At 51.8% G+C, this 19,095-nt stretch overlaps 1 protein-coding gene across 4 annotated transcripts; it reads right to left on the reverse strand.

Annotated features, from left to right (window-relative positions):
- Positions 1 to 6,214: 6,214 nt before the first annotated feature.
- Positions 6,215 to 19,074, reverse strand: SLC25A37 (solute carrier family 25 member 37). Of its 4 annotated transcripts, none has more exons than XM_084499636.1 (4): positions 18,838 to 19,074; positions 11,883 to 12,111; positions 10,909 to 10,965; positions 6,215 to 9,711 (listed from the first exon to the last, which is right to left on the reverse strand). In XM_084499636.1, the coding sequence occupies exons 1-4, from the start codon at positions 19,045 to 19,047 to the stop codon at positions 9,191 to 9,193; spliced, it is 1,017 nt and encodes a 338-aa protein (XP_084355762.1). In that variant the 5' UTR covers positions 19,048 to 19,074; the 3' UTR covers positions 6,215 to 9,190. The 4 variants fall into 4 exon arrangements, with proteins under 4 accessions (XP_084355762.1, XP_084355761.1, XP_084355760.1 ...); XM_084499635.1 differs by lacking the exon at positions 18,838 to 19,074 and adding an exon at positions 15,376 to 15,672; XM_084499634.1 differs by lacking the exon at positions 18,838 to 19,074 and adding an exon at positions 15,003 to 15,026.
- Positions 19,075 to 19,095: the final 21 nt, after the last annotated feature.

Below are 19,095 nucleotides of genomic sequence, written 5' to 3' on the forward strand. Positions count from 1 at the left end.
CCTGGTGCTTTCTTTACAGAGACTTACTGTTTGTTTTTCTCCTATATTTTTTTTTTCAAGCACAAAGCAGGAGGACAAAAAAAAAGGGCTGTAACATTTTGATAACCAAATAATCCAAGAGTGTGAAGCACTCCCCACAAGGGGAACGAGATGGCAGGCTTCCCCAGTGATAAATAGCCCCTCGATTAACACAGAAAAGAAAAATCCCACTCAAACTACGGAGACACGGAGTTTTAATCAGCCTTAACGAAGCAGAACTCCTGTTTGTGTGCGACCAGAAAGAGAAAGCATCATTTAACGTCTGCCGACTGGTGTCACGCTCCGCCACTAACATATCCATCAAGATTAAACGCTGTCTAATGCTGACATAACATTTACACTTGTTTGTGCCAAATCATTTACTGAAAGCTAAAAAAAAAAAAAAAAAAGAGAGAGAGAAAAATAGGGCTGCCTTTGGATAATGTAACTGTTGACTAACATTTGCATGCAATAAACCACACACTTGGCGAGAAGGCGTGGGAATGGGGCCAAGGAAAATCTTTGGCTTGACCCACGCAACATTTGGAAACCAGAGCAGTGGGAACGAGTTAGCTGCAGGGAGCTAAGCAGGGGATGCACCGTGCGAGGACACCCGAGGTGCCAGGCTGTGTAGGACCAGCGTTTCCCCCAGTTTTGGTGCCCAGGTGTCAGGAAGGTGCTGTGGAGGGAGGTGCCGAAATGCTCCCAGCAGCAAGCACCGCGATGGCTTTTGGGGAGCGCGGATGCTTCCCAAGGAGCAAGGACGCAAAGCCACAAAGCACAAGGATTTAGAGCTCTTCAAAACCCTCGAGGATTTTCAATATTTACTATTCTTATTCTGGATGCTCTCGCTGTCCACAGAAACACTTAAGCTCTCTCTAATCCAGCTCGAGCCTCGGCAGCAAGGGTGTCCTGTGGCAGGGAGTCCCGCAGCCCATTGCTAAGTGCTGCCCCGAGGCAGCTGCTCCAGGCCATGAGATTGCCACCGCCAAAACCCAGGGATGCTCTGGTCCAGCTGGCTTCACCATCCGCTTGGACTGGTTGCCCTGGGAAAACGAGAACCGCTAATAACTGCAGCAGGAGCGTTTTGGCCAAAGGGATGAGATTTCAGCCCGCCCAGAGGGATGCTGCCACGTGGGTCACGCATCTATGGGGTCCTAGATAAGTGATGGGTGTCCAGGAGATTTTCGCTGCAATGAAGAACCAAAGGGGAGAGAAAATGAAAGGGGAAAAAAAAAAAGGGGGGGGGGGAAATAAATGTATTTAAGTGCCCTTTGGAGATGTGGTGAAATGCAGCTTTCCAGATTGGCTCTTGTGGCATTCCCATGGGAAATTCCTTCGTTGCCTTTCACTAAACTGCAAGGCACATTCCTGCTCTTTCTTTTATTATGGGCTGGGCACCGTTTATTAAGAACAGCTGAAGGCAGGGAGCAATCCAAGCAGACAGGAGTGGAAGCGCTCCTGAAGACAACTGCCTGTGGTGATTTACGGCAGCCTGCTTCCAGAAGAGAAAGTCAGGAGAGAAGTATTTCTACAGGAAAAGGAGCTGAGAATGAAGAGTAAATGGGCTGGGCTTGTGTCGGGAAGCTCTGGTTTTGGAAGAAAAGTGAAAGGATAAAAGATTTCAGAGCCATGTGCCTGGTTCCCAGAGCTCTAGGTTTGCTGCTTTATCCCCAAAAGAGGAAAGTCACAAAAGAGGACACCACATGTGTCACCTGTGGTCACCTCACTATGGCTCCATCATGGATCCCAAACCTCAGCAATACCCCATGACCCTCAGGGACATCGGGGCATGCACTTGCACACAGCTCAGTGCCCCTGCAAAAAAAAAAAAAAAGAACAAAAGGCCCCCTCTGCTCGCAAGTGGTGCACAATAACACGCTATCAGCAATAGCAAAAAAATTGGTGCAAAGCCATCATGTCCTCTGCTCCATGCTAATAACAAGGAGGGGCGATAAGGAGCTGGGGGAGGATGCTCGTGCTGCTGCAGAGGCTGCTTTTGCCCAGTTCTTCCCCCACTTTCTCTTTTTCCAGCACTGCGATTTAGGTTTCCAAGAGCTATCAGCCACGCACGGGCTCCCCAGCAATTCCTGGCATTCAGAGCCTTTTGCAGTGACGAGATTTGCAGAAAAGCCAATTTTTTTAATATATATATTTTTTTTCAGCATCCTGTTGCTCGAGGCTGTGCAACCCCCCAGGGCTGAGCAGAGCCCATGGATAAAAGCAGGGAAAGGGGCAGCTCGGCACGGGTTCCCGCGGTACTTTTCCATGGGCAGGTGAACACAAAAGGGGTCCTCCGCGTGCCGCGGCGGAAAGCAGAGGGATTAGGGCAATCCCTCTGCAAACAGAGCTTGGGTGGGGGCAGCCAGGGCTCCTCGCCGCTCCCCTGAGAATAAATGGCTGGGCTAACCAGGAAAACGGGCCGGCCGAGCTCCAGCGAAGCAATTATTCATGTTGGAGCCACGTTCTCATGGTGGGGACAGCAGCGCCCGGGTGCTGGGTCGGAGATTTGTGGGGTTTACACAGGGCAGAACAGCTCTTGGGTACACCCAGCCCGACTTCCCCTGCGGAAGGATGTCCGAAAGCTTTGCAAACACTGCCCCAACGGCTGCGGTGCCTGGCGTGGGGCAAATGCCAGATTTTTCTCCTCCGATGTGTTTTTTCCCCACTGGGTCAGAGGCAAGCAGAGTGTGGGCTCCCTATATCCCAGCCAGGTAATATTAATCCTGTTCCTAGACTCTGGTGGCAGATCAAGCAGTCTCTTGCTGGTTTGGTGCTGAGTATTCGAATATATAAGAAAAATGATGTAACTGATGATGTAGGCATACAGACGTACCAAATCCAGCGTAATTCAGGCTATTTCCCATTGCAACCCAAAAGCCAGCCACTCATTGAGCTTAATTAAATTAATTTCTGGTGATGGTCACCGCCTCCCAGAGCCAGAGTGCAGCCTAAAGCCACGGCCTCATCCCCATCAGGACACGCAAAGGGGAAACCGAAGGTTTTACATGCTAATTAATAGGCAAAATGAGAATTTTAGGGCAAAATCTCTGAGCTGGAAACTGGGAGACTTCGTGGCACCTCTGCAAGATTCAGCTCAATTCAAGGCATGCTCCGGAAATTAAGAACCCAACATCATCTAATCCAGGGTTCTGGAGCTCATAAAATTCATAAGAAGGGCAAAGAAACTTGATTTATTCGTGACACCCACACCTACACACTCACCATCCAGATTTTGGGACCAGACCCTATACACCTCTTGCATTACTCAGCAAATGAGCCGTGTTTCACCCCTCCCTGCCGAGCAGCTTTTTGCTGGGTGCCAAGGGCACACCAAACCTCTACACCCAATATTTGCGTGGGTGAAAGGAGGAATTGCTGCAGTATTTGTCTATATATGCTCATCTCCACCAAGCAGCACTGATCACTGCACACTTCTACTTGCTGGAAACCCCACAGGGGCTTGGTTTTTGAGTAAACACTATAAAAGAAAGCGTTAAATTAAGGCCATTAATGTGCTTGGAGGACCCATTTGCCCAGTGGTCACCTAGAGGCCAAGCTAATCATTGCAAACCAGCATCTTCTGGAAAGTTCTTTTTTTTTCCAGGCAATAAGAAATAGATTTTGCTGGCCCAAATTTTGCAATATTCAGGTCTGGAGTTAATTCCTCTCCTCTACGGGTGCCTGCACAGCAATGCTCAACAGCTTGACACCTGCTGAGCCCGGCGGAAAACACTTACCTGCTCTCCAAACGGATCCCCTGGCTTTGAAAGGAGTTTAATCTCGTGGATAAATACAAATGTTTTTATTCCCTTTGTGGACAGAATAAGATAGAAGGTGAAGGTGTGGCCGGAAAGCCTTTCACTCCGTGCGCTGCATCTTGTCATCCAAGGTAAACACGCAGCTTAATGAAATTTCAAGAGGGAAAAGGTGAGATATTTGCCTTTATGTTCATTACCCTTCAGAGCAGAAACAATATTTGATGAGAAACAAAGAATCGGGCAAACTAGATGATAATCGCACGCGGTGAACAAACACAGCCTAGATCCTGGATTAATGAAGTGACTTAAATAAGAACCCCAAACTCTGGGGGTTTGGCAGCACAGGGGGCAGCACCACAGGGCACGTAGCCCTTAAGACCAATAGCAGCAGTATGGGAACATCACCACCATCCCCATTCAATATTCCACACCTCTTATTTTGCATTTTTCCCCTTTTCTGCTTTTTTTGGCATACCTACAGACCCCCAGGGAGAACATCAGTTAGGGACTTTATGAGACATGGACTGCATAGTATTTATTTATTAATTGTATTTATTTATTAAATTTAATTTATTTATTAAATTTATTTATTAAATTTAACTTATCTATTTATCAAATTAATGTATTTGTTCAATTAAATATTTATTATGAATATTAATTTATTTCTTGGTACCCACCCAAGATTCCCATATAATGACAGGACGGAGCAAAGCAGACACCCGCTGCCCTACACTTTGCTGCAGGAAATCCTGCACATTTAGAGTTTCCACGGTCTACCGGATAAATAAGACACATTTAAGAAATACCCTCAAAAGATATTTACACGATAAGCTGTACTAGTTCCAGAGAAACCATTAGTGTCAATTAGAAAAACAAATCCTCTCTGGAACGTGCAAGATTTTAAGGAAAAATGAAAGTTTTGTCTTGCAAATGGCCTATCAGGCCTTTCAGCTGCCTACTTGAGTGTTTTTCAGCTAAAGACACGTTTGTGACCCAGCTACAGTTGATACAGCACATGTGGCTTCCCCTCCCTCCGTGTCTGGGGGAAAATCTGGTGAAATCAGATAACCGTGGACATTAAAAATCCATCCCCTGCTCCCCATGGCAGCCCCTTCTCGTGTCTGCCAGAGCAAACTTGGGCTCAGCCCTTTCTCAGCTCCACAGCCTCCCCAAACCTTCCTAATGAGCAATATCCACCTTTTTCTCAGCACCCAGAAATATCCAAAAATTGGATTTAACATAGAAAAACATGGATGGTTTCCTGGAAACCATCCCCATCTGCTCCGAGCAAAAACCCCACCTCTCAGGGCTGCAGACACGTTTGCTCCAGGGGAATTAAATATTTACCCCACAACGCAAATAGAAACATAAAACAGCTCAAAAACATTTTGCTGGGCATAAACAGCGCTTTATCTCTTGATCTTGTCTCATCAGCACATCAGCCAAGCCTCCACCCCAGCACACCGATGGCATCTTATTGGCACTGAAGGTTAAAAAAAAAAAAAAAAAAAAAAAAGAAAGAAAACAAGGAAAAGAGAAAGTGCAGAGAAACACAAAGCTTTTTGGGGTGGATCTCTGTCCCTCAACTGAGCAGGAACCAGCACATCCAGGATCCCCCTTTTTTATTCCAGCACCCCCTGAGGACATCAGACTTGCGTTTTTATTTATTTTTTACAGCAGCACATCAGGGACAAGCAGTGTCCTTTGGAGAGATGTAGGCATGACAAGAGTTAATCTGTAGGGTTTCAGACCCATCTCCTGATCCCAGCATTGGGATCTCATTGAAATCACTTCCCGTCATTGCAAGGTGTGTACCTGAAACCTGGCATTTCTGAAACGAAACTGAAAGGAAACTGATTTCTGCTCCATTCCCTCATCAAAATTGTGCAAGGCTGCTCCCAAAACTAAATTTCCCAGCTACAGCTCCAGTTTTTAAGGCTGGAGATTTGCACCAGGGAGCTTTCAGGTCTTACTCTGAGATCAGAGATGGGGAAGGCTCAGTAAGCTGCAACATGGTTTTAAAGCATTTTGCATGTTGGGGGGGTGCAGCAGGGAGCCTAAATCCCATGGAGCCTTCTAAATCATGCATTCAGCCCTGAAATGGATGTTTCCTTGACCCCACAGCAAACAACCAGCTCCTCCCCATCCATTTTCTTGCAGGTGGGAAGAAAACCCCAGACTTTGATGTTTGCTCTGCAAGCAGGAGGACGTTCCCAAATGCTCTGCAGCACTCCTAGAGGATCACCAGCCTGTTATATGGCTCTAAAACCCTTCCCAGGAGGGTTTTCTTCCTTGAGCTTCACTCCCTTGGACACCACTAGAAGGCACCAACCCTCCAGGCACCAGCTGCAGGGCTCCTGCTCAGCCCTGTGACCCAGCCCCAGCACCCACAGCCAAAAACAGCCACACGCATTGAGCCCAAAAGGCCAAAAAAATCAGATTTTCTTTTTATTTCCTTGAGCTCCAGTGATACAACTGTAGCAGCATTTCACAACTGAACTCCTGCATCGTTAAATATAAATTTAAGAGAACACACTGAACTCCAAAGCAGGCAAAAAAATAATAATAATAAAGAACTGCGGACAAAGTTACTCATCCTCCCCCTTAAATACATGTGCGTTCGTTGCAGACAAAGCAGCAGTACATGTTTCACATACCAGGTTAAAATAACTTCAGACTCGCAGCAAAACTTCCAAACTGAACACAGGAAGAGAGGAGGAGCAACGGCTTTGGTGAAGGGGCTTTGAGCTGGGGATCCAGCATCGAGCACAGCAGGAAACGAACATTTATTGAACGGATTTCTGCAGTTTTTAGACCAACGGGGCATGCCCGTTCTCATTTCCAGCTGAAGAATGGGAAGCCGGGTTTTATCGAGTACGCAGGGTAATCAATAAAGAGCTCAATAAACATAGAAGTGCTCCTCACCCACTCTCAGCTCAAGGGAGAGCAAGTTCCCAAGAAAACCTGGTTGCTTGTGCTCGATGCCTTATGTGCTCCATGCTCCAGAAGGAACCAGACACTCATTTTCCTGGAAAACAGCCGAAATGGGAAGCAACACCCCCCTCCGAGCAGGGCACTCGGCTGCACAGCCAGGGCTGACCCTGCCCACCAAGCCCCCCAGGGGACACCGGGGTTTCCAGGAGCAGCCACCAAAAAAAAATAAAAAAAATCAGGATTATGACATCCCAGTGAGCAGAGGAAGAGGATGATGCACGGCTGAGTTTGACTCCTAGGGAAGCTGCACAAAAATGCTGCCGCCCTCCCCGTTACACTACACTTCGCCTCTCAGCATTAAAGTGACCCAAAATTTTCATCTAAGTGTTCACGCCCATCTCCGATGGAATTTTTTTGTGCATGTCTGGTTCCTCTTAGTGACTCTAGTTTCTAAAGAGAAAGGAAAAAAAAAAAAAAGATGCCCAAGCCCAGCAGCAAGCTCAAGGATCCCCAGCCTCGAGGACCCTGGCAGGCTGCAGGGGCTGAGGGCTTCTTCCAGCGGCCTCGAGGGTAAACGTTTTGCACTTTTAAGACAAAGGGTGCGTTGGACACAGTGATTCGTTCGGTTTCAGTGACAAAAAGGCATGGAGAGCCTCATCGTGTCATTGGCATGAGGTTAATTTACACAAGGCACAAGCAGCACCGCCCGCGGAGGTGCTCTGCGATTCGGCTTCTCCAAATAACGGAGCGAGAGGCTTTGAGCTCTGCTTAGTGTCATCCCATACAGCGTGCCTGGCTCATGGGACAACCCCAGTGATGTGTGCCAGCCATGCTGCAGCCCTTCCTCATGCCAAAAAACGAGCTGAAGCCTCATCTGGGGCACAGCAGAAGCTGTCACCAGCACAGCAGTGGGATGGGACCAGCCTGAAATATCTGGGTGCGAGATTTGCCCGTCGGTGTCCTCCAACCCCTAAAAAAATCCCTCAGTTTTGTCATTGGTTACTGATCACCCACATAAGTGGTTCAGGCACCCAAAACCCACTCCCCGAGATATCTCACCAAGTTTGCACAACTACCTGGTGCCATCATTGGGGCAAACCCGGCCCCCTCGAACCTGGGAAGGGCATTTTGGGGCTCTCCAGTCCCCAGCACAAAGGCTCCGCTCCAAAAATCTGCATTTCTACAAAGGCAAACACAAAGGATGCATAGGGAAGAGCTGTTCCCAGCAGGAGCAATAAGGCTGACACCCTTCAGAGCAGGCACAACATTGCTGAACACCACAGATCTCAGCTTTTGCAGCAGCGAAGCCAAACCCACGGCACAAGGAACCTCTCCAGGTTGTGGTTTTTACCCCTCCTCGAACAGAGATGAGCAGCAATTTATTGTCAAACACAGACCCAAAGGCAGCTCCAGGTCTGCAATTTGGACTTTCCCAAGGTTTTCGGTGCTGGCTGCTGGTTTGGTGCTGCCAGGATGCACCCAGCAGCTCCACGCACCCTGCTCCAAGCCCAGAAGCTCTCAGGATGCGCCCGGGTGCTCCTGGAAGCAGGATCGGGGCCTTAGTGAAAAAGAAGTACAAATAAATTAAAGGGAGGATGAAGCCTGTTCCAGCTATCACACACCATAAAAATGTACCTTTAAAAAAAAAAAAGTGTTTGAAAAAAATACTATTCTTTTAAAATTGACATTTTTAAGAGTCTCCTTGTAAAAAATATATATATATCCCCTCCTCTGCAAAGTGACCAGGCATTTTGGGGTGCCCCTGCTGGCATCCTACTGTTTCCCAAAGTGGTGTCCCCATTCCTTCTCCCCAAGGGCCCCAGCAAGTCCCAAGGGGTTACCAAGTCCCTTGACACCCACAGGAGAATCCAGGCCACTGTTTGGGGGCTAAATGCTGTGTAATTAAAGCCAATCTGGCTATAAAAATAAATGCTTTTGTGTCTTCCTCGCACACGATGGAAGAATTTAGCCCTTTTTAAACAGCTCAGCATCTAGCTGTAATAATATTTAAAAAAACAAACCAAACGCCTACATAGAAAAATAAAGGATAAACATTATCCATCTATTTTATATTTATATAAAAAGTTCTACCAGAGGATATTTTGCTTCTTCACCGTAAAAAAAAAAAAAAAAAAAAAGCCTAGGTTTCATAACCTAGGCCTTCTGATGAGGAGTAAACTACATCTTCAAACTTATCCAGGGAAAAAAAATACCAGTTAACGATTTTGCTTCTCCAAAATAAAGTTATTAAATATATATATTATTATAAGTCTTTATAAACTATTTCATCCTTTAAGCGACGAGGGGAACGGGTGGCTGAGGAGCATTTTGAGCCCTCCTTCCCCCCAGGGAGGGGGAAAGCAGACATCAGCTGTGCCCCCACCAGGACCCCAGCCTGTTTTTAGCAGGGACCCGGCGCCGGTGGCCCGCACGCACAGAAGGGACACCGAGCCTTGAATTCACTCCGTGTCCTTCCTTCAAAAGGATGTCCTTTTCTCCAGCTTGTGCTTGGTGAGGAAGTACTTGAAGAACTCATACACCGACCAGGCGATGGCCGTCGAAGGGATCTGGTAGATGACGCGCGCCTGCACCCCTCGGAAATACCCCGCGATGCCCCCCAGCTTGTAGACAGTCCTGAAGGCGTTCACCATGCCCGAGAGGTGCCCGCTGATGTTCAGCGAGCTCAGGGCCGTGTTCTCTTGAGTGTTGAGCAAAGTCTTGCAGACGTCCAGAGGGGTGGTGGCGGCGGCGGCCACGGCCCCCGCGATGCCGCCGGCGAAGACGTGGGACAAGGGGTTGTACTCCCTGCGGGGGTTCACCTGCTCCTGCATGAACTCGTAGGTGATGAAGTGAATGGCCTGGAAGGGGACGTTCATGGTGAGCTGCGTGGTGTAGCTGCGGTAGAAGGCGCCCAAGCCCTCGGTGCGCCGCACTGTCCTCACGCACTGCAGGACGGACTTGTAGGGGGAGTTGAACATCTGCATCCGCTGCTTCACCACTGCTCCGGGACGACCACCACAAGGGGAGGCATGGCAGGCAGCACCAGGCAGGATGGAGGGAAGGAGATGAAGGTTTATTAGCCGAGGAATGCGCTGCTTGGATATTGCAGCACCTGGCCTAGGCCCTGCTCCGAGCCCCAGCCACGCAGACCCAGCCTCCCCTTCCAAGTTTGACTTCTTAGTTTGAAGGGTTGTGACACAGAACTGGCATTTCTGCAGCAAAATGCCACACTTATCAAAATTTTATCAAAAGGATCCAAAAATCCCCCCCCCTTCCCCTGATATCCCTAAGAAAACTCAGCAGGGGACACAGTCAGCTCAGCCCTGGATTGATACTTCTCCAATTCCTTGGGTCAAGGCACCCCTTGAGCATCATTAAATCAAGCTAGAATGGGATTAGGACACATGCACGAGGACCCCCAGGTGCAGCTGAGGGGATGCAGAGCTTGCGCATGGAACCATCAGGCACACCAAACCACCAAGGTGGTTTAATGACTGGATGTCACCCTGGAGTGGCAGGGACCTCAGCATGCCCAACATGCTCAGGTGGAACAACCTCAGCTGAAGCACCAGGTTATTTATCCTGAATAAAGGGATTTTTAATATTAAAGACAGTTTTTTTTTCCTAAAAAAAATTGCTTTTGGTCCAGCTCAGAAGCTGAAGAGGTTAACACCAGACAGCAGTCCAGCTCGCTGTCTCCATTTTAGGTGCATTTTAATGTTAGCCCTCCTGCACCAGACTTCTCCCACCAGAAAGGCCACGCACCGGCCCTACCGGCTGCTCTACCTGTCTGACAACCTGACCGAGCTCTGCTTTGTTTTGGTAGTCCAGAGCTTCAGAAAAACCACAACCACTTCAGCAAAGATTTACTGGCAGAGCCGTGAGGGCATCGTGACTCAAGCTGCTGCTGGCACCGACCGCCTCTGCTCTCAGACCGAGCTGGAGCAGGCACAAGGGTGACAGCATAAAGGTGACACCAGTTTTCTTGTAGAGCCACGAAATGCCATGCAGATACTGCACAAGGCCCCAGAAAATGAGGGAAAAGAGCCAGAAAGAATTTCTCCCTTAGTGCTGGCCCTTCTGATCTCATTTAGAAAAGGAGCAGCATCACCAACACAAAGGGCTCACGGTGCTGAGCTGGCACGGAGCATCCCCAGCACCGTGCAGGGCTAACAGAGCACAGCAAGGGCCTTACCTTCAGCTGGATTCATCACTGCATCATGCAGCAAGGTGGCCACGCTCCCAGCTATACCTGCAAGACACAAAAGCGTCCTTCAGAGGAGATCTGGAGGCCTGCAGAGCTCAGCAGCAAGCCCATGGGAGCACCCAGTAACACAACTGGTTTCCAGTATGGAAAAACCCAGCCAGTGCGGCTCGACAGAGGGCAGGATCTGCAAACCAGCCCCGGCAGCACCCCGTTTGCTGCTCCCTCCAACAATTCACACGGCTTTGCCTACGCAAGACGCCACCGGCTTAACTCAGCTTGCACTAGACCGAGAAGTGAGCAACACTTAGAACTGGCTCAGTGCATCTATAATTAGGCATTTTTCATCCGTTTACGCAGTCTGGGCTTTAAACGCTAATTGCACGGATTCTGCAAGCCTCCATCCATCCATTAATGACTCTGCACTTGGCTCGAGGAGAGGCCTGGAGCCACACCTGCCCCTTTGATGTAAGTTTCCATCGCAGATTCTGTTGCCCAAACGACTTTCGGTCATTTTTCACAGTGCTTTTGCTTCCCAGCTGGTCCCGAAAGCCTGTAGCTACTTGAAAGGCAGACAGAAAAAGCACAATACGAGCAGAAAGCAGCAAGCCAGAAGGACATCGTGCCCTTAACTGAGTTGGTTGAGTCAAATCGAGTGCGTGCCATGCCCCATAAAGTCCCCTGCACAACCTCCTGCAAGCCCAGCTGCCCCGTTACAGGGTGCCTGCTGTTACAGCTTGATGCCTTGACCTGAATTTATTTATTATTTATTTATAAATACTGCAATTTTATATTTATAAAATCCTGCACCCTCCTGCTGGGGACCCACGGGGCTGGCACGAGAGCAGGGTGCTCTCAGGAACAGAGCAGTGAGGGCTGGCAGCTCCATGTGCAAGGCAACGAAGGGAAAAGCTGCACACTGCAAGCTGCTTTTGTGCAAAAAAATGAAAAATAAAATAAAATACCATTGGCCAAGTGGCTGTTTCCTCCGTGCTGAATGGTGTCGCTGAGACTCTTCTTAATTTTTTCGTAGCAGGCGAAGTACATGGCATGGGCAGGGCCAGCCCCCAGCATGGTGACGTTGATGCCACGTAAAGGCCTCCAGAAGCCTTCGGTCAGGACAATCTTCTTCAGGGCTTCGTACACGCTCCTGTACTGGGCTTTGGGGTCCGGCTGCAGGCTCTGCATCCTCGTCTGCAACAGAGCACAGCCAAGGGAGAGGCTTCAGCTACCTGCCCTCAATGCAGCACCCCCAAACCACAGATTGAAGCTCAAGACCCAAGATCCAGCACCATTAGATGGGTAAATAATTAATAAATTATTGAGCTGGAGCCCAAGGCCCACCAAAGCTTCAGAACCCCCCAAAAAAACCCAGTGCACCCATGCCCAAGCACCATTTATTCACATTTCTCCTGCTAAATCAGCCCCAAGAAGCCCACGATCCCATTGCAACACCAGAAGGAGCCTGCTCGTGGAGGGAAGCGTAACCTCTGCTCCTGTTTATGCCCAGGGAATTAAGGGCAATTGTTCAAAAGCCGAGGTGAAGAAACGCAGTTAGGGCTCTAATTGCCTCCTGCTTGCAACACTCCCGGCTCTGCCCCAGCTTGTTCCTCCTGCAGTCGCTCTGCTTTCGATACCCAGCGAGCAGGGTGAGTCCAGCCGACTGGGAAACGAGTTTCCTAGAAGGGCAAGCTAAAAAATTTGGGTGCCAGGAAGACCCTTGTGGATTATTTGCCCCTAGGAGCCTGCCACGGAGAGCCCGGAGCCATCCTAGGGCACATCATCCCCACATTTTAGGGTCCCCTGCACCCTGGGCTGGGAGCTTTGCACCAAGTTTTGAAGACAGCCAAGCTCAGGGCATGCAAAAATATACTTTAAAACTCATTCCCATCACTTAATTGTAATAAAAAAATTACTTGCTTGAGTTTGCTTCAAGCTTCTGGAGGCTGGTGGCATCCCTCTACCAGAAATGCTCACAGCAGTGAGCGCCCATCATGAACGCTGTGGTAGGGGAGAGGTTTCGCAGACACAATCCTAAGGCTGTTCAGGCTTTATAGGATGCCTTCCGAGGTCAGATCTCAGCTTCCTAATAACATGCCAGGGTGAGCTGCCACCAGGCACCCTGCTAAGGTCAGCCCAGTGCACGAGCACGGCTGATAAGAGGAGGAGATAAGGGGGTAGCCACGGATCCGTGCCCGCTCCACACTGCAGGTCAAGGCTTTGCTGTAATTACAGCCCCAGCATCAGCAACTTCTTGATGGGCACCTGAAATTAGTTTTAATTCCCTACAACTCAGCATGCTTCAGCTTTACAGGAGACAGACTACACCGAAGCCACCAGTTTGGCAGTGCAACACCTTGGGGTCCAAGTTTGAGGCCAGAAATACAAAACTGGCTTGCTTTAATCATGGGGTTAACACAAGAGCAGCCCTTCCCCGATCAATATTGAAAGCTGCAGCAGTGAATGCAATCCTCTCGTCATCCAGAATTAAAAAAACACATTTATTTTGCTTCTTTCCAGCAGCAGCGGTGCCCCCCAGCCCGGTGCCACCCTTGCAGGCAAAGCAGAAGAAGATTTTGCTGCCCGCTCCTTGGCAGCAGCTCAGCACCAGAAAAAGCAGGGCTCTCCCGTGCCTCCTCCACGCTCCTGCAGCAGGATGTGACCCTTGGGGCTTATCAAAGCCCTTCAGCAATTAACCAGGGGGCAACACCGCAGCTGGGCTTCCAGAGGAGATTAAACCAATGCGAGTGGGGCAGGTTTGGACCTTGGATTCCTCAGCGCACGCCGGTGACCAAAAACCTCCACGGGCACTGGTCTGAGACCAAGGAAGAGATTGGGGCTGAATTCCAGACTTTAACCAGTGCCCTAATTCAAGCTACTAAGGAGCAGAGAAATAAGCGGGGCTAATCCAAATAAATCACTGCACTTGTAGCAAATATCCTAAAAAAATAAAAAATAAATAAATAAAACAACAACTACATTTGCTAAGTGACACAGCTGAGCAGCTGGCTGAATTTCAGACCTGAAGCATTGCTCAGTCATTACAAGGCTTCACCCTACAGGATTTGCATCCCCTTGGCTGTTGCCTTTTTCCCTGCCCCGTGCATTGCCCAGCGCTGCTGCAGCCCCACGGCACGGTCCCAGCTGGACCCCATGCTGTGCACCCCGTGGGTGCCCGCAGCAAAAACAAGCTCCGTGTTTGGGGAAAGCTCCAAGGCCACCTTCCCTCGGCGTGGGGGGAGCAACAAAGCAAAGCTTCCTGCTCCACAGCACTGGAAATAACCCCAAAAGCGGAAAGCAGCCTGCCTTTAAATGCAGCAACAGCACCAAAATACCCTGAAAAATGCTTTAAAAAAAAATTTACAGCTCTCAGCCTTTGCTTGGCATGCACAGGGGTCTGAGACCCTCCGCTCCTTGGGTTTTGGCACCCTCCCAGCCCTAAGGGTGCAGAAATTGGGGCGGATTTGGGGCGGATTGGGCCGTGCCCTGCTGTCAGCGTGACTCAGCAGCACCCACCGGCCGCATCCAGCCGGGGGCCGCGCGCTGCTGGTTTCGACTTGAAGGCGTTGCTTCACTCTCGGACTCCACAAACCATCTCCATCTCAGCCCGGCTTCTTGCCAGGGAGCCGCCAGAGCCGGGGGAAACCGAAGCACGTGGCAGCATCCCCTCCTCTGCTGGGGTTACGGGGGAAAAACAGGGGAAAAGCACTGCACGGAGCAGCAAAGCACCCTCCTGGCACGTGGTCCTGAGCACCCTCCTGCTGGAAATCCAGCTGCTTTCACCCAGGAACACGTAAATACTCATTTTTTTCCCCGCTTCTTGCACTATCTGACCCGTTTTGGAGGGCTCCTGAAGCCAGCAGTAGCCGCACCCGACCCACGCCGCCCATTGCATCACCAACCCCGCAGCCAAACCCGCAGCCTGACACCTTCCACGGGACACAAACGGGCCAAAAAGCCCCGGGAGCAACCAAAAAAAAAAGCACGGCACACACAGATCCTGCAGCACCAGGAGCTGGGAACAGGCTGGGCTCTGCCCCAGCCGGGATAAGCTTATCGTGGCCGGAGCAAACAGGGTGCTGCACCTTCCGAGGCTGCCAGCGGATGATTTTTTGCTCCGCGGGTTTTCTGCCACTTATCTGAAGCCCGCAAGCTCCTCCAGGAGCTCCCGCCCCTGTTGTTCGCCAGCCAGAAACTCTCCTCCACCTCCTCGGGTTAAATCCTCGTTGCGTAAGGCAGGAGAGCGCCGCCGCCAGCGTCTCCGGGCAGTCCTGGTTGGAGCCCAGGCGCACGAAATAAAAGCAAAAAGGGACAGCTTCGGGTTCAGGGAGCACCCCGAGGATGCCATTCCCAAATGCAGCTCCCAAAATCCTACAGAAAACCCAGCGGGCATCACCCTCCGTGCTCCCATCCCCAACAACTCCCATCTCCTGCTCCTCGGGCAGCTCAGCTCCTCACCTGGGGCACGAAGCACGAAATCCCAAAGGAGGAAAGCTCCATGCTGGATCCCATTCCCCGTTTCAACCCCAAAAGCACCCAAGCTTTGCCAGCAGAGGCTGCACAGCTGCCTTCGACGTGCTGCCACCCTCCTTGCACGGCGTTGAGCAATACGTGAAGTTTTCAGATGCCTTCCCAGAAGCTTCCCAAGGCCAGCAGCTGACACAAGCCGTGGTCCCGGCCAGTTTTCTACCCAAAAGTGTTTCACCAACGCTTCTCCAGCTTCTCATTTTCCTGCCAAGCATCGCTAATTTGACGGGCAGCTGCACTAATTAGCTCAGGCACCTCGTTCCTTCCCTGGCTGCTCCCCCAGAGCATCCGTGTGGCGCACACACATACCCCAGACTCCCCACAACACACCAAAACCACCAGATTTTTACCAAAAACCACCAGTTTTTCCCCCCCCCCCCCCCCCCCCCCACTGACCGGGAGGAAATGCCGTTTTTCCAGGAATAAGTGTGATTAAAAGGCATGGATTTGGGGTGCACAGGCTTGGAATAACGCCTGCTGGACCCAGGCGTGCAGGAGGATGATGCCTCCAGCCTGGTGCACGAAGCCACCAGCCCCCAATTTCCCCCACAACCACCCCAAATTTCCCCCACAAGCCGAGCAATGCGCACAGAGCTCGGGGCATCCAGCTCCACACACATGGCCTTACAGCCATCCTACAACCCGATTTCCACAGCAAGCATCTGTGTGCTCAAGGAATGGCCCCAAAACCCATTTTTGGGGTTTGCGAGGCTGTTTTGCAGCGGGGTGCCTGGCTGGGGACCCCCAGGAGAGGCTGCCCAGGCTGATGGGGTGACCCCAAAAGGCTTGCAGCACCCACGCTGTCCCCTAAACAGGCACAACTGCTCCTGTGGCCACACGTTGTGGGTGCAGAGCCTTTCCCACCACCAAACCCAAAACCGAGGCGAGCGTCCTGACCCCAAAACTCGGGACCACAGCTCTGCCTTGCCCTCAGATTTGTGGGTTTTCAGGACTGGTGTTGCAAGCCCCAAAACGAGCCGGGCAGCCCAGGACGGATTAACCCTCGTAACATCCCTCCCCACAAGCTGTCCGTCCGTCCCTACAGACAGACAAACATCCCTGGCTGCCCTATCCCCAGCGGGATGAGGCCTCTCGCCCCTACAAAGCCACCATACAGCCTGTGTCCCCCTGCACCCCGAGGACGAGGAGGGTCCCAGGGGGGCTGCAGGAGCTCTGCCACCACCAGCAGCCCTGAGAATAGGATCCCAAAGCATCCCACATGCCCACAGAGCAGAAAAATCACACGGGGCAAACCGCTGCCGCCCCTAATAGGACAGCGGCGTCACGGCCCCGACCTCGAGCTGGGGAATTGTGCAAGCAGCCAAAACAAGCAATTCCCCAAATCGCAGCGTTTTCGCTTTCTCTTTGAGAGGAAGCAGCCTGCAGGGACCAAAATATTTCCTCCAAGGAGCACGGGGGTGGCCGGGACGCCCCCGGGAGAAGCTGCCCCATTGCTCTGCTCGCCAACCCTAATAACCACCAGGAGCAGGAGAGCTTGATTCCCTTCTGGAGGATGCCGGAGGAATATTTTCCGTGCTGAAGTGAAGGAGAGCTGCTGCTTAGAGCTTAATTAGCACCCGGTTCATTAAGCTCCACGGGGCAGCTCGCTGTATGGGAATTCACCGCAGGTGGCAGCTTCCCTATAGGACACCTCCAGCTCCCAGGAGCCGGGCACCGCTTTCGTTTTTTCTTCCCCCTCCCTTTCCCAGCAGAGGAAATGACCTCCCGAGCACGGCGTGACGCCCAGCCGGGCAGCGTCACTGCGAGGAGCCAGCTTTGGGGGAAAACCCCCCAAAAAAAGGGGTTTTGCTACCAAGTGGGACAGCCACGCGTATGAGGAAAGTGCAGCTCCTGCCACAGGTGCCCTTTTGGGATCTGGAAGGTGCTGGGGGGCAGCAGTGGGGCTGCCCCATCCCAGGGCTCGTCCAGGCTGTCACCGACCCTCAGCCCTATATTCCAACCCCACAAACCCTACAGGATTCACACCCCCTGCCGCAGCAGGATGGGGATGTGTGGCAAAAAAAGGGAAATTTGGCTGCTCTCTGCCACCCCAACAGCAGCTTCTGCACCTCCCTGAAACCCTTTGCAAGGGGGGGGACCCCAGTAAATCCCCCAAATTCTATAGGATCGACAAGCCCAGCACACCTGGGGCTGCCACTGGGACTCCGTGCCACTGGTATTCCCCCTCCTGGCTGGGATTAACCCCAAACTGGGAAGGCACGGGAGGAAAAAGGTAGGGAGCAGAGCTCCAGGGCCACCCCGGGGGCAAGCAGGAGGACTTTGCCTGCGGCCCCACACACACCTTTGCCCCTCGCTCACCCTAAAAGCCTCTTACACAGTTCCCCTCCCCACAGCCCAGCACAACCCTGCACCCCCAAAACAAATACACTTTCCCTGTTTGCAACCCATGCTTCCCCCCTCCTTTCTACCCCATACCCTGTGCACACCCCATTGCACCCCCATACCCTACACACACCCCCTTGTACCCCCCTTGCAAACCTACACCCCAAGCAGCCCCCCCTTTACACTTCACCCATGCAACCCCTTGTACCCCATACCCCGTGACCCCCCTTTACCAACCCCTTGCACCCCCATACCCCAAAAACACCCCCTTTATATTCTACCCACGCAGCCCCTTGTACCCCTATACCCCGTGCACCCCCCATACAACCCCTTGCACTCCCACACCCTGTGCAACCCCATGCACACGCTGCCCTTTAAACTCCCTCGAAGCAACCCCTTAAACCCCCATACACCCCCATGCCCTCTAATACAAACCCTTACAACCCCGCACAGGGCCCAATACGCCACCTTACAACCCCATACACACCCTTACAACACCACACCCCCCTACACAGCCCCATGTCCCCCATACATTCCCTAACAGCCCCATATTCCCTAATACAGCTCCTTACAACCCCCATATAACCCCTTACAACCCCATAACCCCCAATACAGCCCCATGCCCCCCCAAACATCCCCTTACAACCCCATACCCCCTAACACAGCCACATAGCCCCCCATACATCCCCTTACAATCCCATAGCCCCCCAATACAGCCCCATGCCCCCCCATACGCACCCTTACAACCCCATATCCCCCAATGCAGCCCCATAACCCCTCCATACACACCCTTACAACCCCATAGCCCCCCAATACAGCCCCATACCTTCCTTTACAACCCCATACCTCCCCTTACAACCCCATACACCCCCCATATACCCCCTTACAACCCCATACACCCCCTATACACTCCCCATATGCCCCTTTACAACCCCATACCTCCCCTTACAACCCCATACACCCCCCAAACACTCCCCGTACGCCCCCTTACAACCCCAAACAAACCCCATACACCCCCCCACCCCAATTTTCCCCCCCAACCCCACCCACCTTCACCGAGTCCACCGGGTACATGACGCTGTGCTCCATGATGCCCGCCACCGCCCCGGCCAACATGTGGGTGCCGAGGGAGGCTCCGCTGGGCAGGCTCTCGTAATCCTCCCCCTCCATCGGACCCACGGCAGCGGCTACGGGCGGGGGGCCCGGGCCCGGCCCCGGGGGGGCCGCCGCGGAGCCCCCCACGGCGCAGCCCAGCTCCATGCGCCCAGGGCCGGGGATAGGGGAGGGATTGGAGGGGGGGGGGGCGGC

The sequence above is a fragment of the Aythya ferina genome, assembly GCF_964211825.1.
Source record: "Aythya ferina genome assembly, chromosome: 27".
Taxonomy (NCBI): Eukaryota; Metazoa; Chordata; class Aves; order Anseriformes; family Anatidae; genus Aythya; species Aythya ferina.